Below are 27,357 nucleotides of genomic sequence, written 5' to 3'. Positions count from 1 at the left end.
CGAAGGTTTTAATGCAGTTCTTAAGCGTTATGTGAACCCGCACAACTCTGTGTTGAACTTTGTTAAGCAGTATGAGAAAATACAGACACATGTGCTTGTCCATGAGGGCGGAAATGACTATAGGACAGACCACTTGGAGGTTGAGTTGTGGTCTGATTTCCCAATCGAGAAACAAGCCTATCAAGCCTACACTAGGGACATTTACCTCAAGTTCCGAACCGAGTTTGCACTAATTGGGAAATACAATGTTCGTCCGCATGGTGCTAGTTTGTTTGAGCTTTACCCAAACAGAGAAGGATGGGTTGGTAATTATGGTTCTATAAGCTATTATGTGACAGCAGAAGTCGAATCTGGTGACTACAAATGTGACTGTTGCAAGATGACCAAAGATGGAATGTTGTGTTGCCATATTTTGAAAAAATTTACACACATTGGTGTCGATGCAATTCCTGCCCAATACATACTAAGAAGGTGGACACAGCAAGCAATACCAGGTGCTGCACCTTCTATTGAGGCAGAGCCGGATGAGATGCCACCGCAATCGAAGAAGCTAGTTCTCAAGCAAACTTGTCAATGGATTTTGCTAGTCTAGCTTGAGTTGCTTCTGGGTCAGATGCTGGTGCGGCAATTTTGAGGAAGCACATGAGGGCGGCACGTACAGAGCTTAATCATTTCAACAAGACCAAGAAAAAAAAACAAAAAGTGACTGCTCTGCCCATGGCTGGTCCTGCACCACCTCAGAGTCGTAGTACGGCGCACCCTGGTCACATACCACCAACTACCACTGGTCCTATGGCAGCCAATTCAGCTGCTATAACAACACCAGGCTCAGGGTGGTCTACGCCAATTGCAGGGGTTCTTAAGGATCCACCTAAATCAACAACTAAAGGCCGTGCGAAAAGTAAACGGTTGCAGTCAGCACTGGAGTTGCATCCGAAGAGGAAGAACAAATGCTCCTTCTGCGATTCATCTGAACACAATGCAGCAAATTGCCCTGGTCGTTTGGTTTGAAGAAGGAAAAAATAGATGACAGCAACTAGATTCCTGTCTTGGAGTTTGGGGCAAACTCTTCCTAAATCAAGAACTAGAATTCATGTCTTCTTCTGCGATTACCATAGATCATAACCCCCACCACACCCAACCACCCCCCACCCCATGTTAGGCAACCATATATGGGTGTTAGACAATTTAAGCTTGGATGTCAGGCAACTCTTGTGCCGTATGAGATGTAATATTTAATTTTTGTGACCTTTGTACTAATTCCTGTCTTGGTGTTTGGGTCTTTGATTCCTTCTTTTTTCAAGACAATAAGTTGGACAATAACTTGACAGTGTAATTTTTTTAAAAAGGTACTACAAGCTATCTTATTAATGCTAAAGAAATATATGGTGCTGTGTGACAAACCTGTACCAAGTCAAAGCTTCAAAATAGCCTGCCATGGTGCTTTCTTGGCAACTGTGTTAATTAAAGAACTCGTGATGTTCTTCCTGATGTTGGGGATGTCTTTCGGACCGAAGTTTGGCAAGTTCCTTGCTTTCCACACACTCGCTATTGTCGAAGTGAAAATGCCGCAATCATAACTTGCAAAAACATAAAAAAAACATGGGTGTGAACTTCTGGACATTTTATGAAAAAGCATATATAGAAGCACGAAGAAGACATGTTTCTGTGATGGAGAATCAATGAAAGGAACTCACTCATTATCTTGTTTTGGAACATCAATTTCCTTCAAGCGAAAATCATCCAAGCTTACGCGTGATTCATGGTAGTGTTGGTCCCACAATGAACGCACTGTTACAGCAATCAATCTAGCGTTGTCGTCAAGAGTTTTGCTCTGTGCCAGGCTCCTCCATGAATCGAACACCTCGAACCTGCGGTCCCTAATATTGACATTGAAAAGCCAGTAGTGGTTCGCTGATACAAGATTTGCTCTGTCTAAGTTCTCTAGAATAGGGAACATGATCTGCATGACGAGTGTGTGATCAAAGAAAAAAGAGCAATTCAGGAAACATTTTGCTATATATATGCCAAATGTAAACAAGACAACAACATTGTACTTGGTACTGACCATATCCTTCCGATCCAAGTGATTTGATTTGTTGAATCTGGCATTTATCTCTTGAGTGTTCCAAATCATTTGCTGCAGCCTTATCTGCCATAATTATGAAGAATAAGAATAAAACAAAAATGCAAATGCACATCGTAAGAGGGAAACTTTTTTGTTAAGGTTCTAGCAAAATGGAGCTACCAGTCAGTTTTTGTTGAGCTTGTTGGTGTTGTGGGCAACTTGTTAGAAAAAGTCTAGCAAAAAATGAGAGGGAGTCGTGTTTTTCAATTTGAGGGGTTTTTGGATATCCTAAGAAAATTGGCTGGTGTATGTAAAGATAATAAGAAAGGGGATATAGCAATTCTTACAAAAGAAAAGGGTTGTATCAATTTTTGTTACCTTCTAGAAATTCTTACAAAATGCAAAAAAAAGAAAGGGTTATAGCAATTTATAATGAAAAAGGGTTGGTTTAAATGGAAAAATGCTGCTCAAACTGCTTAAGAGCAAAAAGTAAAGAAGAGAAAAAGGCTATGTACCAAAAATCTGACGGGCATGATTATCTTCTTGGAATTTGCAGGCAAGTCCCGCATTATAGCGTCGATAATTAGTTCGAACACGTGCGACTTGACATGACCGGTCTTTTTCATTGAGCCAGCGAGTTCTCTGAGTGAAACATGGTAACCGCCGTAATCAACAATAGTAGGGCTGCATGAAAAAAAGCAACTCATATAAGTCATATAGAGTATGGGTAATTAGGTGTAAGTAAAGAACAAGAACTACATTAGAATTGTGATTTCACTATCCCTTTTAGCTGCCTTTGTTTCATTCATATATGGTGTGCATAAAAGTTGCCTGCAGTCATCACATCGCTTGCCTGCAGTTTACACATCACTTGCCTAGGGATTTGGTTGGTGTTTGCCTGCAACATATATTTGTTTTGTTTGCCTTCCCGTAAAATAAAAAGGGATAGTGAGTGTAAGACAGGCAGTGATACCTCATGTCTTCAGGTCCAGACTCCTCCTCACTCAATCTTGCGTGTAGAAGGACTGCAGCATACAACCTGTTTACTGCTGGGGTGCAGTTAGAAAGCCTATTCTCGTTGTAATCCACAAAAGGTGACCTCTTGCATGCTGGTGGCTTGATGATGCGTCTCTCAAATTTGTTCATGATTTCTCCTGAGCTGCTACTGGAACCAACTTATCCATCCTTCCCACATGTTTTCTCTGGCGTTTGGAAGTTGGTAGGTGATAAGTTCTCCGTGCTATACTGTGTCCTTCTGCCTTGAGCCCTTTTCTCTGCTTCTTCACACGCTAAGTCAATTTCTTCTAAGTCCCAAAGCAAATCATCATCAGGGATTTCGATGACCATGGATGTTTTTTCCTTTGCTTCCAGGTACATGTGAACAATGCTTCTGCTTGCACTATTGATTTGTTGTGACAGTTGAACTTCCAACACACCTTCATCAGGGATTTCGATGACCGCGGGTGTTTTCCCCTTTGCTTCAGGACACATGTCAAGATTGCCACTGCTTGCCCCGATGATTTGCTTTGACAGTTCAACTCCCAACACGCCTTCATCGATGCTTGTTCCCGGAATATCAACAGACTGCAACTCATAACCATTTTGTTGGCAACAGTCATCAAACATCCCTGCAGGCCTTGCCAAATCTTCAACCATGCTTGGTCCAAAAATTTCATCAAGCCCTATATTGAAAGGAGGTGCAGGGCAATATTCATCCCCCATGGCTATGGTACTGCCCAGCTGACCTTGATCCAACTTGCTGCTTGTAACAATGCACTTTGCAAGGATATCATCGATTTTTGCTGCTTCACTCAATTCTAGCCTAGGCATTTCTGGTGGCTGGTTTTCCTTGTTTGCTGTTGTTCTTGTAATACTCTTTTCCTTCTTCTTGATGGCCACAACCATTGATATCCCCAAGTGTTTCCCTCTTTCATACCATTGCTGGGTGATGCTTAGTGCTTGGTGACTTCTTCAAAATAGTAATTTGGGCAGATGCAGGTTGTTTCAATGTAGCCTTTGGTTGAATGTGCCCCTCACTGGCCTCATTATTGCCCTTACTTGCCAAAACTGGAAGGAGTGTTTCATTTGCAGTTTGCTCCACTTTATGTGTGTGAAATTTCCTTAAGTGTTCCTTTCCTCCATCATAAGGTTTGTTTTGAACCCCGTTTGTTGTAACAAGTGGGCCAGCTGACTTCCCTGGCAGACTTGCCTGTATATGGCAATGAGTTGCACTACTCTTGTTCTACGTTGCCCAGTCTGCACTGTTACTTGCCTACAACTGCTTTACATATGATTCCTTTGCATCAACGGACAATTTCCTTGCATCTGGTGCTGAGTTTCTTGAATGGGCAACTGGGTCCTCCCTTGGCATGCTTGGTTTGCTTGAATGATCAAACCCAGGGGTTGTCTTGCTGTTGGTCATGGTTGCTTGTATTTCAAAGGTGGGTGCCTGATTCTCTACTGTAGTTGCCTTCTGAGTTATACCCACCTGCCTGGTTCCTGGCATTTGGATGCTTTGACCTCTTGCTTCATTCCTGCTCATGTACTCAGCTCCCAGCTGATCCAAAACATCACATGTTACAACGGTTGGTTGATCTATGAAGGTCACCTTCCTTTGTTTCTTCGGTGGCTTTGGTGGACGGCCTTTTGCTGCTGCTACGGCGACTTGATGCATAGGTCCGGCTGCTGTGGCCATGTGACTTAAATCACAAACTTGTTGCATCAGTTCGATTCGTGTCTTCCGGGGGCAGATATCTTCCAGTCTGAATTCAAATGTTTTCTTAAATTCCAGACTGTCAATCAGCTCTTTAAAAATCCGTTTCATTTCCCAACGAACAGATAAACCATCTGACACATAGGCGACTTCCAGCATCGGGAAGTCGGGAGGGGTGCCCTCCTTTCTGACATCTAGCTTCACAAGATCCAACAACGAAAATTGTTCTGGGCTTTCAATCTCTTGACTGTTTTGTTTCCTCTTAATCCAATACTGCATAGATGCACCCTCTTTGCTTTCGGAGTCGTTTTCAGCTGGCTCATGACTCCCATCCTTGGCCCGATCTTCATTAGTGCCACCACTATGACCTCTGCCAGTAGTCTGGTCACCAGACCCCCCATTTCCGCCACCACCATCGCTGCCATCGTCGCCCTCCTTGTCCTCCTCATGTTTGTTCACGTCATCCTCCTCATCTTCTTCTTCTTCCCCATCTTCATCCTCCTTCTCATCTTCCGTCTCAATGTCTCCAACATCTACCTCTACTTCCTCCCGTCGTGTTTCTTCTTCCTCATCCTCCTGGTCCTGGGCATTGTCGCCGCCACTGTTGGTCTCTCCATGCATGTTCCCATCACCATCATCATCATTGCTGTCGGAGTCACCTTCAGCACCGTCTAATTCTTCACTCTCGTCTTCTTGGCCATCGTCTGTGTCACTCCCTGACTGGTAAGATTCTTCATCACTGGGAAGTGTGTGGGGGTCATTTCCACCGGCGTCACGCCTTTCCCTTGAACGTGAACTACTTGGACGAGCAACATTGTCAGCTGCTGGCGCACTAGTTGTGCCGCCATTGTCGTCAAGTTTCCCAATTCCCTGTACAAGCTTGCCCATTGAGTGTGATATTTCAGAACATATTTCATGCACCATCCCGACAAGCTTCTTTTGTTTCTGCGCACACCAGAAGAGAGAGAGAGAGAAGACATTGGGGTCACGTATATTAGAACAAGTACAAAAAAGGCAAGCAAAAAGAGGAATGTATAAGCCAACTCACGTTTGAGTCATATGAGTTGGGGAGCCTTGCTGCCACGAACTTTGTGACGTGATCAAGACTGCCAAATAAGCTTTCATCGGCAAAGCGAGCGAACTCGGTCTTGAGCTATAATTTGAAGTGTGAGAAAAATGCAAACAAAAATAGAAGTCCAGAAAAAAGGGAAAGAACCCTGGTGAGTATGCAACTTTCTCTATTCGAGCTATTTGTGAGTTGCCAAGCATTAAATGTATGGTTGCCTGAAATTATAAGTCTGTATTGCCTATGATTGGTTTAACAAAATAACAACACATGTTTTGCCTGGGGATAACACAGATCTGGTGAGTTGCTTAGGAAAAAAATGTGGTTGCCTAGTTAATGATAGTGTGTTGCCTGATAATTGCTTAGCAAGTTGCCTGACTTCTATATGACCTCCTTACAAAACTGAAAGAAAATTAAAGTGACTGAATGATCATGTGCTTCACAAACATAAGAGGAAACTTACCTGCAACTTGCCAAACTCCCCCCGGCCCTTTTTTTCCTTCTTAATGACCTTGGAAATAAGATCAGAATCCCAAACCGACACTCTTGGAACCGTGCTTGCGATCGGTTCGTCCACATCCAATGAGTCCAGATATAACAGCTACATGAGGCAAAATCAAACACAAAACGGAAAGAATGAGTAGATGAACAACAAGAGCAGGAAGATGAAAAACTATGGAAAAAAGGACAAAGAGCAAGATAGACTTACAACTAAATGCATGACGCAGCAGCAAACTGCATTTTTATCACCTGCTCCCACGAATGCCAATTTTAATTGATCTACTACAAACTAGCATACATTCGTCTCCGTTATTGCATCCACATGCATCACAACAGGAAAACACCGTGGGGATATGTTTAAACTTATGGTAGAAGCAAGGAAACAGGAGAATGCAACTGCCAACCAAGCACGCGGGAAATTGTTATCTGCTGCCCCAGCCATATCCTTGATCATTTTGCACCAAGATGTTAGTGTTGGTGAGCCTTTCGTACTGATCTTCAAGATTTTGTACATTTTGGATGTGTAATCTGCTCTATTCTCGTAGCAAACCTTCCTTCCCCTGTTTGGCAGACCCCATATCCTGTGAACACTTGCTGCATCTACTGGAATCTTGCCCCTCTCTGGGATAACAAGTTGGGAAATTTCGGGGTCGTAATGCTTCATAACCCACTGACTTAAGTCTCCTGGCATGCTACATGTTGCAATCTGCAACAGACCTCCAAACTCAATTCGAATTACCTCGTCCTTCTGAAATTGCACTAAGTCTTTGTTTAGTTTGAACAACCTTGCTGGTGATGCCCTGTTCCTGCGACCCTACAAGTGTGTAAAAATGAGCTAAGTTAAACTTTGTGTGACAGAAATTAGCAAGTATCAATATTGTTTCCATGATGATGCAATGTTTCTCCTATACATAATACCATCATTTTTTCTTACAACTTCAACATGCTCAAAACTGCTAGTGGCCTTGCTTACGCACGATTTAACAGCCAAAAAACATACCTAGAATTGGTAAAAAATGACACATTCATCTCGCAACTTCTAAAAAGAACGCACAAAATCCATACTGCTTTGACTGTGATGAATGAATACCTCATTTCCGGATGTTTTTCGGCGTTTTGGCTGTGATTCACCCTCCTCTATGACCTCCTTGCCTTCTGAGTCATCATCTTGTGCACTGGCATTGCTGTCTATGTCTGACGGGCGCTTCCCACGACAAATTATTCCTTTGGTGCGCATACGCGCCAATTATATTTGGGTTTTGTTGCTGTAGTGAGTGTGCCTGCATTGGGGGGAAAATTTGATCGTCTGTTTCGCATTGCAAAAAGGTCACGAAACTCGAACATGGCAAACATGACAGACACTCCACCGTGCCACGCTCAGAAGTCTTACCTCTGCTCCTCGTACACCCTCTTGGTTTGCTTGTAAACCCTGACCATCACTTTCCTTCATTGCCTCGGACATTTTGGACACTGCAAAACACATAATACAGTATTTTCTGGTTGCTGATAAAAAAAGGACTTCACTACTTGTAACACTGTAGGTTGCTTATAAAAACATGAAAAAATACATTTCCTAGAGCTCGCTGATGAACCATTAAAGCAACACAAACTTGGTTTAGACAACAAAAACAAACTTACGCAGGTGCTGATTAGGCAACTTTGGTTCGAGCTAACGGACAACTTCTATGCTGTTTCGAACGCTGCCACAACAATCTGTAAAATTCAGCAAACTACACCATCATTAATAAGACATCTTATGTATTAAAAGAAAAGTTTGGGCATCTTAAAACTTGTAATCCTCTTATACAATTGGCAATTTTGCAATTTTGAAAAAAATGTGATGGAAATATACAACACAGTAAATAGATGTCCATAACAGATACATGTAGAAAACAACAAACAAAAACACTTGTCAAAGCACAGCTATGAATTATTATCATGAGTATAACAGGGAGACACGGTCCAGGTAGCACCATGTGTGGTGCCAAACACAAGGCTAAACAAAAAGCAAGTATTTCGTGAAGTGGTCAGTTGTAGTCTGATACTTTAGCATATGTGTTGCAAATGGCGACCGCTTATCGAAGCTATTCAATGAAAACTAAACTACACAAACACCTTTTAAAGTTTCGACAACTCATAAAGCCACAATCAGGCAACTCATGCACAAAAGTCGAAGCAATTCGGTTAACAGCCCCAGTAAAGGTAGTTCAGACAGCTCTAACAAAGTTTTGGCAACTTAATCAACGCTGAACAGGCAACTTGTATACAATGTCACATCAACTTAGTGAACGCCCCAACGCCTGGTAGTTCAAACAGCTCTAAATTTGCCAACTCATAAAGCCAAAATCAGGCAACTCATGCACAAAATCGAAGCAACTCCGTAAGCTGTTCGAGGCAACTCTTCAGAGAGTTCTATTTCGCCACCTCAAAATAGCCTCAATCAGGCAACTCTAGTGCAAAAATCGAAGCAACTCCATAAGCTGTTCGAGGCAACTCTTCAGAGAGTTCTATTTCGCCACCTCAAAATAGCCTCAATCAGGCAACTCTAGCGCAAAAATCTAAGCAACTACTGAAAAAAACCTAAACGAAGTTCACCAAACATCTGCCAGAAGCAAATGCCCATCTCAGACCAAACAGATCTGCACGAGGACTGACAGCACGCCACCAAATCCCTCACGGCATGACCCCGAGATTCCCCACCACGAAGGCACCACGATTCATCCCTAACTGAAGCAAAAACCACTACAACCTATGGGCGCGTGATTAAATCCACCTCCATGTTCGCATGAATCACCGCTAAATCCAAACCCTCTGCAACGGAGCACACGAAGAAAACCAGAGAGAACGGCGGCGATGGGTGCATACCTTAGGAATCCAGAATCATCCAGAACGCTAGGACACCGGACACGCAGCGCCGTCTGCGACCTTCAGCACGCACCCTTTTTGACCCTGTGCGCGACGAGATTGGACCCGTTCCGCCGTATTCTCCGAGGGCCGCGCGCACCTATGCACACTCGCGGGGCTTTGTCGCTCAATCACTGCCGCCGCGCACGCCCTCCGCTCTCCGGCAGCCGTCGGCGGCGTCGGGCAGTTTGGGGGCCGCGGTTGAACAGCGGCTTGGGGGATTGGCGTCGAGGGGGGAGGGAGAGAAGGGGAGAGAATGGGGCGGATTGGGAGGATTGGGTGGTGGCAGTTTCGAACAGTGAGGCAACGGACGGGGCGCGTGGGTAGTGGTGGGCCTCCAGGTGAATACGTGTCAACAGGGGGAGGACGAACCGATCGTCCCGACCAGGAATACCTGGGTTCGATCGCGCCGATCGGACGGTGCTAAAAGGTGAGTGCTGAAACGTGACAACCAGCACTCAGTTGCTTTTTAGCATTTAGGGAGATTTTTTGGGGGGGAGGCTTCCAAGATTGAGATGCATTAATATAACAATAATTAACGCAGCCACCGATGTGGGCTGGCCGACTCCTCGTCGTCGTCGGAGGAATTGAATCATCCTCGTGTCGTGTCCACCCAGCAGCCCACTCACGCATGTTACAGCCGTTGTAAGCAGCTTCCCGGCGTCCATTGTGCCACTCACCCTTCTCCTGCTACTCATCATTCGACTAGCATGGGTGAGGACCACAATGCCTCGTTATCAACAAGATCCGTGAGACGGCCACCAGAGGCACGGCGGTGGACATGAGCGAGCTCCTGTCCGGCTACACCAACGACATCGTGTGCCGTGCGGTCCTCGGAGAATCCCACCGCAAGGCAGGCCGGAACAGGCTTTTCGGCGAGCTCACGGAGATCAACGTCTCCCTTCTCGGCGGGTTCAGCCTCGAGAACTACATCCCCCCAAACATGGTAATGGCCGATGTGCTCTTGAGGCTGGTTTCCGTCAAGGCTCGACGACTCAACAAGAGGTGGGACGACTTGTTCAACGAGATCATTGAGGAACACCCGCACCCCAGCAAACCATCATCCGGCGAGCAGCAAGCAGCAGATTTCATAGATCTTCTGCTCTCTCTCAAGGAAGAGTACGGTCTCACTACGGATAACATCAAGGCCATCTTGGTGGTAATAATTACATTCACTTGTACTTTTCCCGTTGCAAATAATTGTCCGTGTCTTCCTATACTGTTGTCATACTACTACAGTATAATATTTCGAGCTGGAGGGAGTATATAAGTAGTATATTAAGAGTTCATTCACAATTATATATATATATATATATAGTACTTATGTGGTGATATGATCAACAGACACACACGCTAAGTTGGATCGTTTGATCTTAACAGGACATGTTTGAGGTAGGCATAGAAACATCTTATCTGACATTGGAGTACGGCCACTGGTAGAAAAAGAGGCTTCCGTCCAGCCCCATTAGTCGCGAAACTGTAGGAACCGCGACTAATGAAGTCTTTAGTCGCGGTTCGGCAGACGAACCGCGACCAAAGGCTTGGGCCAGGGCGCTCGGTGGCCAGCTGGTGCACGTGAGGGGCTTTAGCCGCGGTTGGCCAGGCCAACCGCGACTAAAGGTGCCCAAAGGCCTTTAGTCGCGGTTGGCCTGGCCAACCGCGACTAAAGCTCCTCCCCTATATATACCAGTTCAGCGCACTCACTTAGCCATTTGGTGCCACTTCTCTTCACAAGGGGGTGTAGGTTTGCTTTTGGTTCCTCTTATGCACACAAGGTGTTTGATGAAATGCCCAACAGCGTGAAACAAACATGATATGAAGTGTTGGAGCCACACTTGAGGTTCCTCCTCGATCGCGGTTAGCAACTTGAACCTTTCATGCATGTGTGTCATTGATAAAATATGCATGTGTGTTGTTCATTGTTTAATTTCTATTGTTTATAGCTAGTTACTTTAACAAATGCATGATGGTTAATTATATATTTTATATTATAATAATGCAGATGAATCGGCAATGGATGTACGGTAACCGACTCTCCCGCGAGTTCACTACGGGTTTGAAAGATTTCCTCGTAGTGGCTAATGCGAACAAGCAGAAGGGTTTTGTTATCTGTCCATGTGTTGACTGTAAGAATCAGAAGGGTTACTCTTCCTCAAGAGAAGTTCACCTGCACCTGCTTCGGCACGGTTTCATGCCAAGCTATAATTGTTGGACCAAGCATGGAGAAAGAGGGGTTATAATGGAAGAAGATGAAGAAGGGGATGATTTCATCGATGAAAGCTATCTTGCTCATTTCGGTGATACTTTCATGGAGGATGCTAAAGGTGAAGGGGAAGGTGAAGGGGCAGGTGAAGGGGAAGGTGAAGGGGAAGGTGAAGGTGAAGGTGAAGAAGAGGCACGTGATGAGACCGTTGATGATCTTGGTCGGACCATTGCTGATGCACGGAGATGCTGCGAAACTGAAAAGGAGAGGGAGAATTTGGATCGCATGTTAGAGGATCACAGAAAGTCGTTGTACCCTGGATGCGATGATGGTCTGAAAAAGCTGGGTTGCACACTGGATTTGCTGAAATGGAAGGCACAGGCAGGTGTAGCTGGCTCGGCATTTGAAAACTTGCTGAAAATGTTGAAGAATATGTTTCCAAAGAATAACGAGTTGCCCGCCAGTACGTACGAAGCAAAGAAGGTTGTCTGCCCTCTAGGTTTAGAGGTTCTGAAGATACATGCATGCATCAACGACTGCATCCTCTACCGCGGTGAATACGAGAATTTGAATGAATGCCCGGTATGCACTGCATTGCGTTATAAGATCAGAGGCGATGACCCTGGTGACGATGTTGAGGGCGGGAAACCCAGGAAGAGGGTTCCCGCCAAGGTGATGTGGTATGCTCCTATAATACCACGGTTGAAACGTCTGTTCAGGAACAAAGAGCATGCCAAGTTGTTGCGATGGCACAAAGAGGACCGTAAGTCGGACGGGGAGTTGAGACACACCGCAGATGGAACGCAATGGAGAAAGATCGACAGAGAGTTCAAAGATTTTGCAGCTGACGCAAGGAACATAAGATTTGGTCTAAGTACAGATGGCATGAATCCTTTTGGCGAGCAGAGCTCCAGCCATAGCACCTGGCCCGTGACTCTATGCATCTACAACCTTCCTCCTTGGTTGTGCATGAAGCAGAAGTTCATGATGATGCCAGTGCTCATCCAAGGTCCGAAGCAACCCGGCAACGACATCGATGTGTACCTAAGGCCATTAGTTGATGAACTTTTACAGCTGTGGGGCAGACCTGGTGTCCGTGTGTGGGATGAGCACAAAAAAGAGGAATTTAACCTACGAGCGTTGCTTTTCGTAACCATCAATGATTGGCCTGCTCTTAGTAACCTTTCGGGACTGTCAAATAAGGGATACAATGCATGCACGCACTGCTTACATGAGACTGAAAGTGTACATTTGCCAAATTGTAAGAAGAACGTGTACCTTGGGCATCGTTGGTTTCTTCCGAAAATTCATCCAGTAAGAAAGAAAGGCAAGCATTACAACGGCAAGGCAGATCACCGGCCGAAGCCTGCGGAACGCACTGGTGCTGAGGTATTTGATATGGTCAAGGATTTGAAAGTCATCTTTGGAAAGGGTCCTGGCGGACAATCAGTTCCGAAGGGAGCTGACGGGCACGCAGCCATGTGGAAGAAGAAATCTATATTCTGGGAGCTAGAATATTGGAAAGTCCTAGAAGTCCGCTCTGCAATCGACGTGATGCACGTTACGAAGAATATTTGCGTGAACCTCCTAAGCTTCTTGGGCGTGTATGGGAAGACAAATGATACAAAGGAAGCACGGCAGGACCAGCAACGTTTGAAAGACCCTGATGACCGGCATCCGGAATGGTTTCAAGGTCGTGCCGGCTACGCTCTGACCAAAGAAGAGAAGGTCATCTTTTTTGAATACCTGAGCAGTATGAAGGTCCCGTCTGGATTCTCGTCCAATATAAAGGGAATAATAAACATGGCGGAGAAAAAGTTCCAAAACCTGAAGTCTCACGACTGCCACGTGATTATGACGCAATTGCTTCCGATTGCTTTGAGGGGGCTCCTGCCGGAAAATGTTCGAGTAGCCATTGTGAAGCTATGTGCATTCCTCAATGCAATCTCTCAGAAGGTAATCAATCCAGAAGATCTACCACGGTTACAGAACGATGTGATCCAATGTCTTGTCAGTTTCGAGTTGGTGTTCCCGCCATCCTTCTTCAATATTATGACGCACCTCTTGGTTCACCTAGTCGAAGAGATTTTCATTCTCGGTCCTGTATTTCTACACAATATGTTCCCCTTCAAGAGGTTCATGGGAGTATTAAAGAAATATGTTCGTAACCGTGCTAGGCCAGAAGGAAGCATCGCCAAGGGCTATGGAAATGAGGAGGTAATTGAGTTTTGTGTTGACTTTGTTCCTGACCTTAAGCCGATTGGTCTTCCTCGATCGCGGCACGAGGGGAGACTAAGTGGAAAAGGCACGATCGGAAGGAAATCAACGACATGTATGGACGGCCATTCTCTGACTGAAGCACACCACACTGTACTGACCAATTCCAGCTTGGTGGCTCCGTACTTTGAGAAACACAAGAATATTTTACGCTCGGACAACCCGGGGAAGCCTGAGTCCTGGATTAGGAAGGCCCACATGGAGACTTTCGGCAGTTGGTTGAGAAAACATTTAATGAATGACAATGATGTTGTAGATCAGCTGTACATGTTGGCCAAGACACCATCTTCGACTATAACGACTTTCCAAGGGTACGAGATAAATGGGAATACATTTTACACGATCGCCCAAGATAAAAAGAGCACCAACCAAAACAGTGGTGTCCGCTTTGATGCAGCAACCGAGAATGGGCAAAAGGTCACATATTATGGTTACATAGAGGAGATATGGGAACTTGACTATGGACCCTCCTTTAAGGTCCCTTTGTTCCGGTGCAAATGGTTCAAGCTAACAGGAGGTGGGGTAAAGGTGGACCAGCAATACGGAATGACAATGGTGGATTTCAACAATCTTGGTTACCTTGACGAACCATTCGTCCTAGCGAAAGATGTCGCTCAGGTTTTCTATGTGAAGGACATGAATAGCAAACCGAGGAAACGGAAAGATAAGAAAACGATCAGTACATCATGCGATGATCCAAAGCGCCACATTGTTCTTTCAGGGAAAAGAAACATCGTGGGAGTGGAGGACAAGACAGACATGTCAGAAGATTATAATATGTTTGCTGAAATTTCGCCCTTCAAAGTGAACACCGACCCAAGCATTAAGTTAAATGATGAGGATGCTCCATGGATACGGCACAATCGTAAGCAAGCAGGGACACAAGGGAAGAAATGATGTGTAATAATTTATTGTACCGAACTTTGTTGAATGGATCATGTGAATTATATTACCCGTGATGTGTTTGGTGTCCATTTTCGAATGATTCGAGATACCACTGATAATTTATTGTACCAAACTTAGTTTTATTTTTCTTAATTTTTTGATATATTATTTGTATTTTTAGAATTTTGAATTGAATTAGTTTTATTTTTCTGAATTTTTTGATATAATATTTGTGTTTTTAACATATTGAATTGAATTAGTTTTATTTTTCTGAATTTTTTGATATATTATTTGTGTTTTTAACATATTGAATTGAATTAGTTTTATTTTTCCGAATTTTTTGATATATTATTTGTATTTTTAACATTTTGAATTGAATTAGTTTTATTTTTCTGAATTTTTTGATATAATATTTGTGTTTTTAACATATTGAATTGAATTAGTTTTATTTTTCTGAATTTTTTGATATATTATTTGTGTTTTTAACATATTGAATTGAATTAGTTTTATTTTTCTGAATTTTTTGATATATTATTTGTATTTTTAACATTTTGAATTGAATTAGTTTTATTTTTCTGAATTTTTTGATATATTATTTGTGTTTTTAACATTTTGAATTGAACTAGTTTTACTTTTTTGAATTTTTTGATATATTATTTGTGTTTTTAACATATTGAATTGAATTAGTTTTATTTTTCTGAATTTTTTGATATATTATTTGTGTTTTTAACATTTTGAATTGAATTAGTTTTATTTTTCTGAATTTTTTGATATATTATTTGTGTTTTTAACATATTGAATTGAATTAGTTTTATTTTTCTGAATTTTTCGATATATTATTTGTATTCTTAACATTTTGAAAAAGAAAAAGTATTTTAAGAATACCTTTAGTCGCGGTTGGCCTGCCCAACCGCGACTAAAGGTCGTTGCGCGCGGGAACAAAAACCCGCCGAAAAAGCCCTTTAGTCGCGGGTCGCCTCACCAACCGCGACTAAAGGTTACCCTTTAGTCGCGGGTCGCCTCTCCAACCGCGACTAAAGGTACCCTTTAGTCGCGGGTCGCCTCCCCAACCGCGACTAAAGGTTACCCTTTAGTCGCGGGTCTCCTCTCCAACCGCGACTAAAGGTACCCTTTAGTCGCGGGTCGCCTCCCCAACCGCGACTATAGGGGGGGCTATAAATACGAGGGCCCCGAACCCCTTCTCGTCTTCTCCGAATCAACACCGCCGCCGTCGCCCTCGCCCTCGACGCCGCCCGCCGTCGCCCTCGCCCTCGACGCCGCCCGCCGTCGCCCGCCGCCCCCTCTCGCCCACGTACGGCGCCCGCCGGCCTCCCTCGCCCACCGCGCCGCCTCTCGCCCGCCCTCAACACCGCCGGCCGGCCTCGCTGCCCTCAACGCCGCCGGCCGGCCTCGCCGCCCTCAACGCCGCCCCCAATCCACCTCGGGCCGCCGGCCTCGCCGCCCTCAACGCTGCTCTACAGAGAGCGATGATCGAGAGAGAGAGAGAGAGAGAGAGAGAGAGAGAGAGAGAAAGAGAGAATTTTTTTTGTTCTTTTTAATTTTAACTAGTTAATTAGTTTAACAAAAACGGTAAAATAACTTAAAACTTGATAATTAACAAAAAAAACCGTAAAATTTGATAATTAACAAAAAAACGTATATACGGGGAGGGGGCGGCGAGGGGGGCGGCGATGCGCGCGGTTATAAATGTGTGTTGTCCTCGCCTCCCTCTCCGTGACGCCGTCGTCTGCCGCCCCGTCTCGCGCTCTACCGCGACACCCTCTCCCACCCCTTCCTCGCCCCCTCCTTTTGCCACCGCCCTTTCGCCACCGCCACCGCCACCGCCCCCCTTCTTCACTTAATTAATTTGTTTTTACTACATGTTTTCAGGACTGACATAATGGCGGACGATAGAGCTGACCCGATTATGGACAACTATGATCCGGACGGTGAAGCACATATGTTCGGCATCATAAACGGCGATATTCTATATGTGCCGACCGGACAAGAAGAAGATGATATCTCTTCTTATCTGAACCTTGACGGTGAAGATGAAGGGCGCCGTCAGCAAGATGATGCCGAACAAACGTCGATAAACGACGATCTTCAAATGGAAGTAGCAACCACCTCCGGCGCTGAGGTATATATATATATACATTGAGCCTCTGGTGATACAAACTAACTGATTTGAATAAATATGTGTGGACTAACGCGCGCGACTCTCTTTCTTATTTTAGCCCTCGGCCGGATCGTCGAAACAATCGAGTACGTCGTCAAAGTGTGGCGCAACCAAGACGATGAAACAAGGAGAAACATGCACCATCGAGGTTGTCGACAGTGCAACCGGCAGGCCGCTGGAGCCCCGCAAGAACGCCACCAAGTTTGTCAACCAATGCGGAGCCATTGTTAGAGACAACGTCTCGATCACCGTCCAGGAGTGGAATAAGCCAAAGAAGGCACGAATTGCTGGTTTCACTTTTGTCGATAAGAGAACAAAAAAAGATTGCTTCAAAAAGCTTATGGAACATTTCGTTCTACCTCCGGAATACAAAAAATTCGATGAGGAGGGTAACAAGATTGAGGAAAACAAGGAGAGGAGGAGGCTAGTCAAACAGTTCGCTCTTCATAAGATGGCCGACGCATTCCGGAAATTCAAGCAAAATCTAGCCCATGACTTTGTCAAGCAGAACAAGACTCCGGATTTCAAAGGAAAATATGAGAAACTGAAACATGATTGGCCAGAATTTGTGAAGCAAAAGAAATCGGAGCAGTTCATTCAAATATCGAAAAAAATAAGGAAAATGCGGCTAAGAAGGAGTACAATCATATTATGGGGCCAGGAGGGTATCGCCTTTGGGAGCCTAGGTGGGAGAAGATGGAGAACGAGCTGAGGGCGCGAGGAATCCGTCCAGGTACGGAGGGATGGGACCCAAGGGCCAAAAGCAGGTGGTACGGGCATGGGGGAACGCTGAACCCGGAGACAGGGGACTGTGTTTACCGGGGCAAAATAATTAAACCCACCCAAGCCCTTATTGACGCAATGAGGGATGCTCAAGAGGGGAAGATCAAGTTCAACAGAGAGAACGACGCGCTGACAAAAGCCCTCGGGAATCCTGAACACGGAGGACGTGTACGAGGCATGGGGCACATTCCGTGGAAAATAGGGTTCCCCCAGAACGATGACCCGTACGGTTACAGAAGCCGGAAGAGAAAGATGGATCGGGAAGCAGATGTTGTGGCGCGGTTGGCATCGGAAATGGATGTGATGAAGAAAACCGTGAGTGTACTAGTAGCCGAACGAGATGCAGCTCGGGCGCAGCATGAAGATCATCCAGCGGATCTCAGAAGCCAGCAGCGGAGAAGCAGTGTGGCTTCCACGGAGGCCCCACCGGCTGGTGCAGATGCACCAACGATCGAAATTACTGCACCGGAGCCTCTGGTGGTCGAAATTACTGCACCGGAGCCTCTGGTGGTCGAAATTACTGCACCGGAGCCTCCTCGCTACCCCGTGGACGATATAAAGGAGATGAAAGAATGTCATCTGTATTATCCTATCGGGAACATGTCCGTGAAGGTAGCCATCGGCAGTGCTTTACCATGTTTACCTAGAGCACTCCACCACAACACCCCCATTCAAGATGGCTATGCTCGTGTCACGGTGGAGGACATAGTCCAAGGGTTTGAGGACCTGGAGATTGACATTGCTACACCTGAAGGGGAGAAAAGACTTGGAGATGTCAAGCGCCATTTCATTCTATGGCAAAAGAAGTTTATCAAGTTTCCAGGCGAGGCGCCAAGGACAACAAGTCCACCCCCCTACGGTGGTGGCGGTTCACCTACACCTCCGTCACGTCAGCCGACGCCCCCCAGTCCACAACGTCCGGCGGGTGATCAGACGCCGCCCCCCCAGTCCTCGTCCGGCGGGTGATCAGACGCCGCCCCCCAATCCACCTCCGGCAAAGAAGCAGAAGCAGTCCTGGATTATTAACCCGGACCCTTATGTACCTAAGACCACAAAGGTACCAGAGCCATCATTGAAGCCTCTCCCCACAAGGCCTTGGGAACATAGTGCCGAGGAAACTGCCGCGGCCGCGGCTGCTGATCATGAGAAATGGAAGGCGGACTGCAAGAAGAAAAGAGAGCCCGAGCCCAAGCCAGTATTTTCTGATGAGCAAAAGAAGTGGGCTAAGTCATTTTTGAGCACACCGTCCCAAGCCGCGAAGAATCTGCCTGACGACTATGCACGTGAACTTCGTAGGCAGGCACTCATGTTGAAGGAGAAGAAAGAGCGGGCGGAGAACCAGGAGAACAAAGCCTTGGAGGAGGCCGAGAAAACGGAATTAGAAAGTAAAAAAAGCGGGAAACGAGTTGCCCAGCTCGGGGAACAAAGTAAACAATCGATTGCCCCGCTTATAGTGAAAGCCGCTGGTCCGGATGACCCCGATATCATAGCAGCTGCGGCAGCACATGGATTGACTGTAACGAGTGCCAGAGAACAAGCGGCCAACTTAGGTATTACTCTTCGTGAAATGTTAGGCCTTGATGAGGCGCCAGTGAAGGAGGTAGTAATTACATATGTGAAGAATGGGCCTCTCGTCGAGCCTGCGCCGGAACAGGATCTACCTCCACAAATGAAAGGTCTGCTGAAATGGTACAAGGGTTACATAAAAAATAAAAACGCCAAAGAATATATTTATGCGGAAGTTAGATATGAGCATCACTTCAAACATTACTATGTACAAATTCATCTGAGTGAATTGTTCCAGCTTTTCAATCTGCGCGAGCTCGACAAATCTATCATCAGTTGCTATGTTCTGTAAGTGATTTATTTCTACCCCATCTCGTTCATATTGCCTGCACTATATATATGTCCTAACTATATTGTTGTGTCCGCTATTATACATGCAGAATGAAGATTAAGGAATGCAGAGTAAGGAACATCCATGATGTTGGGTTCATTGACCCACACATCGTTAATGGATATGTGTTGGAGCATCACCCCGCCGACATGGAGGCAGACCTGTGGCAGTTTCTTACAAAGCAGGAACTCAAAAGTGATATTCTATTTCCTTACCATTTTGGGTGAGTGTTTCTGTCTTGAGCACATTCTCTTTTGTTTACTCCATGCATGGTATGTGGCCGGCTAATCGATGAGTTATGCATGACGTACTGTGCATGTATCGTGTCCGCAGGTTCCACTGGATTCTGCTAGTAATTAAAGTTGACACCTCAGAATGTCTCGTCCACGACTCTCTGAATAAGGATCCAAAGCTTTGGGTCGACATGAGAAGAATGCTGCAGAAGTAATTATTTTCATTCATTTGCGCTCTATATCGATCGGCCTATTTCGTTCATTTCCTAATATCAAGTAACTAATAACTCTCTTGTTCATTTAATTTTCTTTGCCTCGTAGGGTTTGGAGACGGTTCGTAGATACAAAGGTCGGTGAATTCAAAAAAGAGCTAGAATTCAAAAGGGCAAAGGCTAAGAATGGTGAGGATATTCAGCCAGCGGGGACCAATCTATGTGCATACTATGTCTGTGAGATGATCCGGAGATACACCTCTGAGCGGGTTCCGAGTGATACCAATGCTCAGAGGAATAACCTCCGGATGATGCTTAGTCCAGAAGCTCGCTTCCGACCACTTCAAGAGGAACTAGCTGGATGGTTCAGGAGGGAAGTCCTCCATCCTAAAGGAGAACACCATTACGAGGACGTAGAACTTTATATGCATTAAATTATGTATGGAAACTTGTTCAAAATTGTATATGGTCATCCGATGATATTGAATATATATTGTATATTCCTCTTGAATTCTTTTTGGTTCTAATTTCAAATTTGTTTGAAATTGTACATTCATATGCATGTATGTAGTACCGTAGAATATGTGAAACTCCTTCAAAATTAAAATAAAGCACAAAAGAAATAAAACAATACAAATTAAACAGAAAACATGTTTAAGGGGGGGGGCTAAAACCCTAAACCTGCGGCGGCCTTTAGTCGCGGTTGGCCAGAAGAACCGCGACTAAAGGTCCTCCGCCCCGACGGCCACCTGGCGCCCACGTGGACGGGCCTTTAGTCGCGGTTCTTAAGCAACCGCGACTAAAGGGTGGGGCCTTTAGTCGCGCCCGTTCGGTCGCGGTTGCGCAACCGCGACTAATGGCAGTTGCGAACCGCGACCAAAGGCCCTTTTTCCACCAGTGGGCATGGCTGAGCTCATGAACAACAGACACATTCTGAAAAAATTACAGGAGGAGGTAAGATCCCAAGGAAAAAAGTTAGACATGATAACAGAGGAGGACCTTAGCAGCATGGCCTACCTAAGGGCAACCATCAAGGAGACGCTGCGCATGCACCCACCAGCGCCCTTCCTCCTCCCGCACTTCTCCATCGCTGACTACTGCAAGATCGACGGATATTGATACCCTCCAACACACCCGTCCTTGTGAATGCCTGGGCCCTAGGGAGGGATCCATCGTCTTGGGAGAGACCAGAAGATTTCTGGCCTGAGAGGTTTCTGCAGGATCAAGCTGGCGATGTGGACACCCAGATGAGGGGCAAAGATCTTAGGTTCCTGCCATTTGGGTTCGGGCGAAGGATTTGTCCAGGGATGAATTTCGGGTTCGCCACCATGGAGGTTATGTTAGCAAATCTCATGTACCATTTTGATTGAGATGTTCCGAATAAGATGGCTACCAGCGCAGGGGTTGATATGGCTGAGTCGTTTGGGTTAACGCTTCGCCGAAAGGAGAAGCTTCAACTTGTTGCTCAGATTCCCTAAACCTACTATGTATAAGTTTATTTCGACATGAGCACGAGAATAAAGGCAAGGAATAAAATGACTAATGTAGTACTGTTTATCAGTCATTATTACTTCCTCTGTTACTAAATATAAGTCTTTTTAGAGATTCCAATAAGAGACTACATACGGAGCAAAATGAGTGAATCTACACCGTTAGCCATAGTAGTAGAAGTAATAGTTAGTGAGACAACTTCATGAAGACACGATGATGGAGATCATGATGATGGAAATCATGATGTCATGCCGGTGAGGATGATGATCATGGCGGCCCGAAGATGGAGATCAAAAGAAGCAAAATCCAGTTCTCAGTTGCTAGGCCAACAGGAATAAAGACATCTACTAAAAATGAATTGGCTACATGTTATTTTTAACATCCTTCAGATAAAATGATTTTCAGGAACAGAGCTTAGGTGGCAAAGCAGGAGCAAGGAAACACATGCACATTTGACGAGTCTGGAATAGGAGGCTAACTATGGTAGTTCCTGATCTACGAGTGTTAGTTAAACATGGACTTAACGGCAACACATTCAAGAGAGTTAAAGTGCACCAAAATTGCCCCGGGTGTGCAAGAAAATTTGCAGTGGTATACCTCTAGTTGCTTGATTTCCATCTTCACATGACTAATGATTCCATCAACGCTCCAATTTTCCACAGTTGAAATGGGTGAGGTGAACGGAAAGAGAATCTCAACATCTTCCCGTGTACCATACTCAACAGCCAACTCTATTGGCAGTCTACCAAACTGTTGAGGAACAACGAAAGCTTTAGAAAGGCAATACTGAACATGAAGAAATAAGAAATATTCTAGACATGATATGCAAACCATATGTCCATATTGATTCACTACCATCATATAATAGGTCGACGTGGTGCTAGTGTGGCACATCTATGTATATCTGACTAAATTAAAGACATGGCACGAAGGGGACAAGGCAAAACAATAGCAAGCGTATGCAAAAAAAATCAAAAAAGGTAACTTAGCACAGCCTTTTATTTTAATTTTACAGATAGCATCTCATCTAGTTTTTTTAGAAAAGGAGCATCATCTAGTTGTACTGACATCATAACTCATACGGTTGTAGCATATCTGTATAGGACAAGTCTACTGAAATTACAAAGCCAAGAAAGACACAAGAATGTGACAAAAAAGAGCATTCTTACTGTGTTAGGAACATTTGGGTTTGCGCTAGCTTCCAACAAGCACTTGATAGCTTCAGTTAAGCCCTTCTCTGCAGCCTTCACCAAAAGATTATCCCGAGGACTATCACTACTGACATTAGCTCCACCCTATCAGATCCAAGTATAGAGGACAAGCCAATCATATGGTTTTCAAGTAGGTAATACAAAGATAGCTAAATCAAACATCAGTCTATAGAAATCCAGCATTCCTGCTGTATTATAAGCAGAGGATACTATACCTGAATCAATAGCTTCACACAGGCTACGGAAGATTTTTGTAATGCCATGCTTAAAGGTCCAAACTGACATCTAGTGTCGTTGGGCTGGAAAAAAAAGAACTTCACTTTGGTGCCAAAATATGACAGTTCCAACAAAAAGATGGGATTTGTTTGGGGAAAAAGCGCTGAGAGGATACTTCTTTCGTAAGAATATACTCCGTCCGTCCCATAATATAAGATTTTATTACAACCGATATACTCACATATTTGTTGTAATAAAATCTTATATTATGGGACGGATGGAGTAGAATATAGCTATATAGTCTTATGTCCGCTTGCTACCATTAATTTTTTAGACTAGTCCCACCATGCCTACTCTAGCTCACACATTAACAGCTACAGCAGGGCCTGTTTGGTTGGTTTATGAAGGTTGATGATATTTGCCACAACATTTTGCAAAACATGTCTAAGATTAGATGATAAAATGAGTGGCATACTTTGCCAAGCCTAAGTGAATCCTACCACACCTTTTTTAGTCAGTGACACATGGAACCCAACTTGTAGAAAAGGAATCTTGGCACAAGTGTGGCTGTGAACTGAACGGGTAACCAGCTTGCCTAACTTTTGGCATGGCATAGTTAGTCACCAACCAAAAAAAAGCCATCAGCTACAGGTGGGAACAATTGGAGAAAGTAGCAAAAACCCAGCAAAAGGGGGAATTGGAGTTAAAAGACAGCATATCAACAAATAATTTGAATAGTACATCTGCATTGTGCTCCAAAAGGGTCTTGACAATACTAGGATATCCTCTAATGGCAGCATCCGCGAGTGCTGTCCCAAGATCTGATAATGCATCGACGTCAGCTCCCCTCACAAGAAGAAACTTAACTATTTCAGAGTACCCTGAAGAAAAGAAGAAAAGGGTCATAATACTATTACCAATAAATGACATGAACAAAACATTTTTGCTCGGCAAAGTTCAAATTACTAGTGGGGGAAGGATTTTTGTTGTTTCACATTTCTCTAAATAGGCATACAGAAAGAATGACCATAATCAGTCAACATAAGAAGGAGGTAAAGTAGACGAACATTTCTCAGGAAACTAGTTCCAATGGATAGACTAACAAGATTGGTAGCAATACGATGACACGTGGAATCTTTACATATCTGAGAGCGGGGAATTAGGAATCAGCCAATAACTAGAAGTTGTCTCTCATTGAAGCGCTTTAGAGTCCCTAGAAGCTGCACTTCTTATTTCTCCAACCTAGAGCACTCTTATTTCAATACATATGAAGAAACTCATAAGATTGATCACTATTCAGACCCCAATGAACATGAGAAGCAAATAAGATCAGGCTACTTTTAATGTATGGGAACAGGAAAAAAAATTCTATTAGGCTAGCTTAGTCTAGCTCCTGGTAAAGTAAATCCATTTTTATCACCATGGTAGGTCCAGCACAAAACAAGCGATGCTAAAGTAAGTACTAAAATTCAAGTGAAGTTCCTTTTCATACCATGAACTGCAGCTACATGAAGAAGGGTGATGTTTCCCTCTGCACGTTGCTGATGCAGATCAGCGCCATGATCAATGAGGTACTTGACGGCAGGAAGGTTGCCATTGGTGACGGCATGCGCCACGGGTGTAAACTCTATCATTAAGACGCTCACAGCTCACCTGAAGTTGATGATAAAGTCATAAAACAAAATGTGCTTATATCAGGATCAAAAATGCCTGAACGTATGCTGAGCGGGCAAGTCGACATCCATCTTGACCTCCTCCACGAGATACTGGAAGACAGAGAAGCTGCCGCAGCCGGCGGCGGCATGGAGGGCGTTCATGCCCATGTAGGTGGTGCTGGCCACCGTCACCGGGATCCCACGCCCCTGCACGTCCATCTCCTTTGCAATCTCTGCAGTTCAGACCAAAAAAGGGGGCACTTTTAGTCAGGAATCATGGCAAGGACGTAGCATCTATGTACTGTAATCTGAATCAGAAAGAAATCGCCCCTGATTCTTAGGAAGGGGGGCAAGAATCTGGTCTGAAACCCCCGATTTGCCCCCAAACCAGAGCACTGAAACCTAAATCACGACCGAAATTGGCATCCCGGAGCCGCAATCCGCGGCCAGATCAAGAACGGAGCACACACGGCAGCTAAACCCTAGGCCCCTGGCCAGATCTAGCGAGCTCAGTGACGCGGGACGTCATGGAGGGAGAGGGAGGGGCGTGGGGATTTGGTGAAAGGCGGCACTTACTCTTGATCTTGCCGATGTCGCCGTTGTGGGCGGCTTCGATGAACCTGGCCTCCGGCGACCAACGGTCGCGCTCTGCACAAAAAGCGAGTGAAATGATGAGACGACCAGAGGGGGAGCCGTACAACCGGCGGCGGTCGGACAGGTTAGGGTGCGAGGTCACCTTTGCCGAGGAGGAACTCGTACAGGCGAGGCAGCGGTATATGTCCGGTTCCCATCCTCCCCCCCTCGCCCTCCTCCTCTTCGCCGGTGGCGGCGGCGGCGGTGCGTGGCAAGGAGCAAGGAGTCGAAGGAAGCTTCTGGAGCCGGGGAGAGGAGGTGGGGAATAAAAAGGGCGGGAAAAGGGAGGGGAGTGGGGCAAAATAATCCTGTACGACCGGGTCGTACGTGCGACCCGGCCGCATGGGGAGGCTGATAGGTGGGCCACCCTCCGACATGCTCTCTCACAAGCGGGTCGTACAAGATTCGCCTCTAGGAGTGGGTGCACTTGCACTATACCCCGCCATGGGCAGCCCGGCCCGTACGGCCCGACCTTTTCCCATGGGCCGGGCCTGGGCCTATATATTTAGCCCGATGGTTGGGCCGGGCCAGGCTCAGGATCGACATATTCATAGTTTAAGGAAGAGGCCCGGCATGAGGCCTCACGGGCTTTTCGCATGATGGGTCAGGCTTGGGCCTGATTTTTACGACCGACAATTGGGCCGGGCTGGGCTTGGGCCTAGGTTTTCCGCGTCAGGCTTTGGTAGGCCCGGCTCGAAGCCCGGCTCAGCCCGACAAATGGCCAGGTATAGCTCGCACAATGGGATGCCCACCCATGGTGTGATCTGAGTGACACTGATGACAGAAGCCAGGACCACAACCTCCCTTTTCTTTGCTTTTGGATTCAGGTTTTGAATTTTAAATTTGAACTTGCTTTGAGAAACATGAAAAGATGCAGATGGTCATATACACACATATACACTCATCTTTGTGAACACATGTTTGCACACCCTACTTTTGTGAGTACCTCCGAAAGACTGAATCAGTAGATCTTGAGATTGTCGAAAACACCTAAGGCATCTCGCTATCAACGAAAACATCGCCTCCCGTTGAAAAAAAATACTCGGCCTTTAATGAGTCACGGCCACATCACCTGTGGTCGTCGGTTGAGGTCGACCCGTATGCGCATGCCCTTGCGCGATTGCACGACATAACCCCCGGCCCTCGCCTCTAAACGAATCATGATACAAACTGTTGTATGATACCACTTGCTAAATAGTTGTTGGATCTTTCGAGCACGTCACATGAAGCACATAATGATGAGACGTCTCGAAGTTCGGACGAAGCCCACGAGCATGTTTGGATGTTTGTACCAACCATGAAAATGCCCACTAGATGCAGTTAGGGGTTTCAACACCCTCCCCCACCCAACCTGCCCCAAACCCCGTCTAGAATCGCACCCTTCTTAAGCACCCTCCTTACTCTAGCTCTAGGGGGGCCTTGAACCAGTCATTCCTTCCAGGTTAGCCTTACCCACCTGTCGGATTCGCTGTTTTCTGGGCTAAAACGAAGAATCAGTGCTCCGCGTTACAGATTAGCCTCATGATACGATGTTGTTGTTCCAACCCGATGAACACAGCATTGCATCTATCAAGTTGCTCCTTTTAGCATTTGAAATGTTATCGGGGCTCAAGATTAATTTCCTCAAGAGTGAAGTTTTTATCATGGGAATGGAGCAACATGACCAAGTGAGGATAGGTAACCTCCTTAATTGTAAACTAGGGAGTTTTCCAATTAAGTACCTTGGGCTGCCGATCCCGCATAAAAAGCTTGCCATCTCGGAATGGGAGCCATTGTATGGTAAAGTTGCCAATAGGGTTAGTCCGTGGCGAGGGCGTTTCATGTCTTCTGCGGATAGATTGATTCTTACCAACTCTAGTTTGTCCTCCCTCCCTCTGTTTACGATGGGTATGTTCTTGTTGGAAGATGGGGTGCATGGGAAGTTTGATACCCCGCGCTCCAAATTCTTTTAGGAGGGAGCTGGGCTTAAAAAGAAATACCATATGTTGAAATGGGCGACGGTGTGCCGCCCTAAGAAATATGGTGGGTTAGGGATTACTAATTCCAAACTTATGAATGTGGCCTTGCTTACCATATGGTGGTGGAAAATAGCTACTAACGAAGCGGGTCTATGGGTGGACCTGCTTCGGGCAAAATACTTCCCGGACGGGAATGTGTTTAATGCCAAGGCCTCGGGCTTGCCGTTTTGGAATGGGATCTAGGCGGTTAGGCCGTCTTTCTCGCTAGGAGC

General features: G+C 45.4%; 3 protein-coding genes across 5 annotated transcripts; all 3 read right to left on the bottom strand.

Annotated features, from left to right (window-relative positions):
- Positions 1 to 1,184: 1,184 nt before the first annotated feature.
- Positions 1,185 to 3,905, bottom strand: LOC123113922 (uncharacterized). Its single transcript, XM_044535249.1, has 5 exons — positions 3,042 to 3,905; positions 2,584 to 2,752; positions 2,069 to 2,152; positions 1,698 to 1,963; positions 1,185 to 1,580 (listed from the first exon to the last, which is right to left on the bottom strand). The coding sequence occupies exons 1-5, from the start codon at positions 3,212 to 3,214 to the stop codon at positions 1,415 to 1,417; spliced, it is 858 nt and encodes a 285-aa protein (XP_044391184.1). The 5' UTR covers positions 3,215 to 3,905; the 3' UTR covers positions 1,185 to 1,414.
- Positions 3,906 to 3,975: 70 nt separating this feature from the next.
- LOC123113920 (YTH domain-containing protein 1-like) lies at positions 3,976 to 8,022 on the bottom strand. The gene is made up of 7 exons (XM_044535244.1): positions 7,987 to 8,022; positions 7,739 to 7,818; positions 7,439 to 7,628; positions 6,557 to 7,162; positions 6,311 to 6,448; positions 5,830 to 5,934; positions 3,976 to 5,726 (listed from the first exon to the last, which is right to left on the bottom strand). Exons 4-7 carry the CDS (start codon positions 6,566 to 6,568, stop codon positions 4,341 to 4,343), a joined length of 1,641 nt encoding a protein of 546 aa, XP_044391179.1. The 5' UTR covers positions 6,569 to 7,162; positions 7,439 to 7,628; positions 7,739 to 7,818; positions 7,987 to 8,022; the 3' UTR covers positions 3,976 to 4,340.
- Positions 7,839 to 25,379, bottom strand: LOC123113921 (ankyrin repeat and SOCS box protein 14-like). Of its 3 annotated transcripts, XM_044535246.1 has the most exons (10): positions 25,231 to 25,379; positions 25,071 to 25,142; positions 24,560 to 24,727; positions 24,332 to 24,466; positions 23,581 to 23,720; positions 22,839 to 22,922; positions 22,582 to 22,707; positions 22,010 to 22,162; positions 20,939 to 21,148; positions 20,822 to 20,854 (listed from the first exon to the last, which is right to left on the bottom strand). In XM_044535246.1, exons 1-9 carry the CDS (start codon positions 25,283 to 25,285, stop codon positions 20,939 to 20,941), a joined length of 1,143 nt encoding a protein of 380 aa, XP_044391181.1. In that variant the 5' UTR covers positions 25,286 to 25,379; the 3' UTR covers positions 20,822 to 20,854. The 3 variants fall into 3 exon arrangements, with proteins under 3 accessions (XP_044391183.1, XP_044391181.1, XP_044391182.1); XM_044535248.1 differs by lacking the exons at positions 20,822 to 20,854; positions 20,939 to 21,148 and adding an exon at positions 7,839 to 8,061; XM_044535247.1 differs by having other exon boundaries at positions 20,828 to 21,148.
- Positions 25,380 to 27,357: the final 1,978 nt, after the last annotated feature.

Source organism: Triticum aestivum, chromosome 5B (genome assembly GCF_018294505.1).
Source record: "Triticum aestivum cultivar Chinese Spring chromosome 5B, IWGSC CS RefSeq v2.1, whole genome shotgun sequence".
NCBI classification, from domain to species: Eukaryota; Viridiplantae; Streptophyta; class Magnoliopsida; order Poales; family Poaceae; genus Triticum; species Triticum aestivum.
Note: the sequence above shows the minus strand (reverse complement) of the source record. Positions and strands in the feature narration are given on the sequence as shown.

What these genes read in the sequence shown, in the direction of transcription:
- LOC123113922 (XM_044535249.1), bottom strand. Translation starts at nt 3,214, where the DNA reads ATGAACAAATTTGAGAGACGCATCATCAAGCCACCAGCATGCAAGAGG. An exon ending in TCTGGACCTGAAGACATGAG is followed by an intron (nt 2,753 to 3,041) that starts GTATCACTGCCT and finishes TTTTTCATGCAG; the next exon opens with CCCTACTATTGTTGATTACG. An exon ending in ACTTGGATCGGAAGGATATG is followed by an intron (nt 1,964 to 2,068) that starts GTCAGTACCAAG and finishes CTCGTCATGCAG; the next exon opens with ATCATGTTCCCTATTCTAGA.
- LOC123113920 (XM_044535244.1), bottom strand. An exon ending in GGGAGTTTGGCAAGTTGCAG is followed by an intron (nt 5,935 to 6,310) that starts GTAAGTTTCCTC and finishes TTCAAATTATAG; the next exon opens with CTCAAGACCGAGTTCGCTCG. An exon ending in CCAACTCATATGACTCAAAC is followed by an intron (nt 5,727 to 5,829) that starts GTGAGTTGGCTT and finishes TGGTGTGCGCAG; the next exon opens with AAACAAAAGAAGCTTGTCGG.
- LOC123113921 (XM_044535246.1), bottom strand. Translation starts at nt 25,285, where the DNA reads ATGGGAACCGGACATATACCGCTGCCTCGCCTGTACGAGTTCCTCCTC. An exon ending in TCATGTAGCTGCAGTTCATG is followed by an intron (nt 23,721 to 24,331) that starts GTATGAAAAGGA and finishes TCTTTTCTTCAG; the next exon opens with GGTACTCTGAAATAGTTAAG. An exon ending in GTGTGAAGCTATTGATTCAG is followed by an intron (nt 22,708 to 22,838) that starts GTATAGTATCCT and finishes TGGATCTGATAG; the next exon opens with GGTGGAGCTAATGTCAGTAG.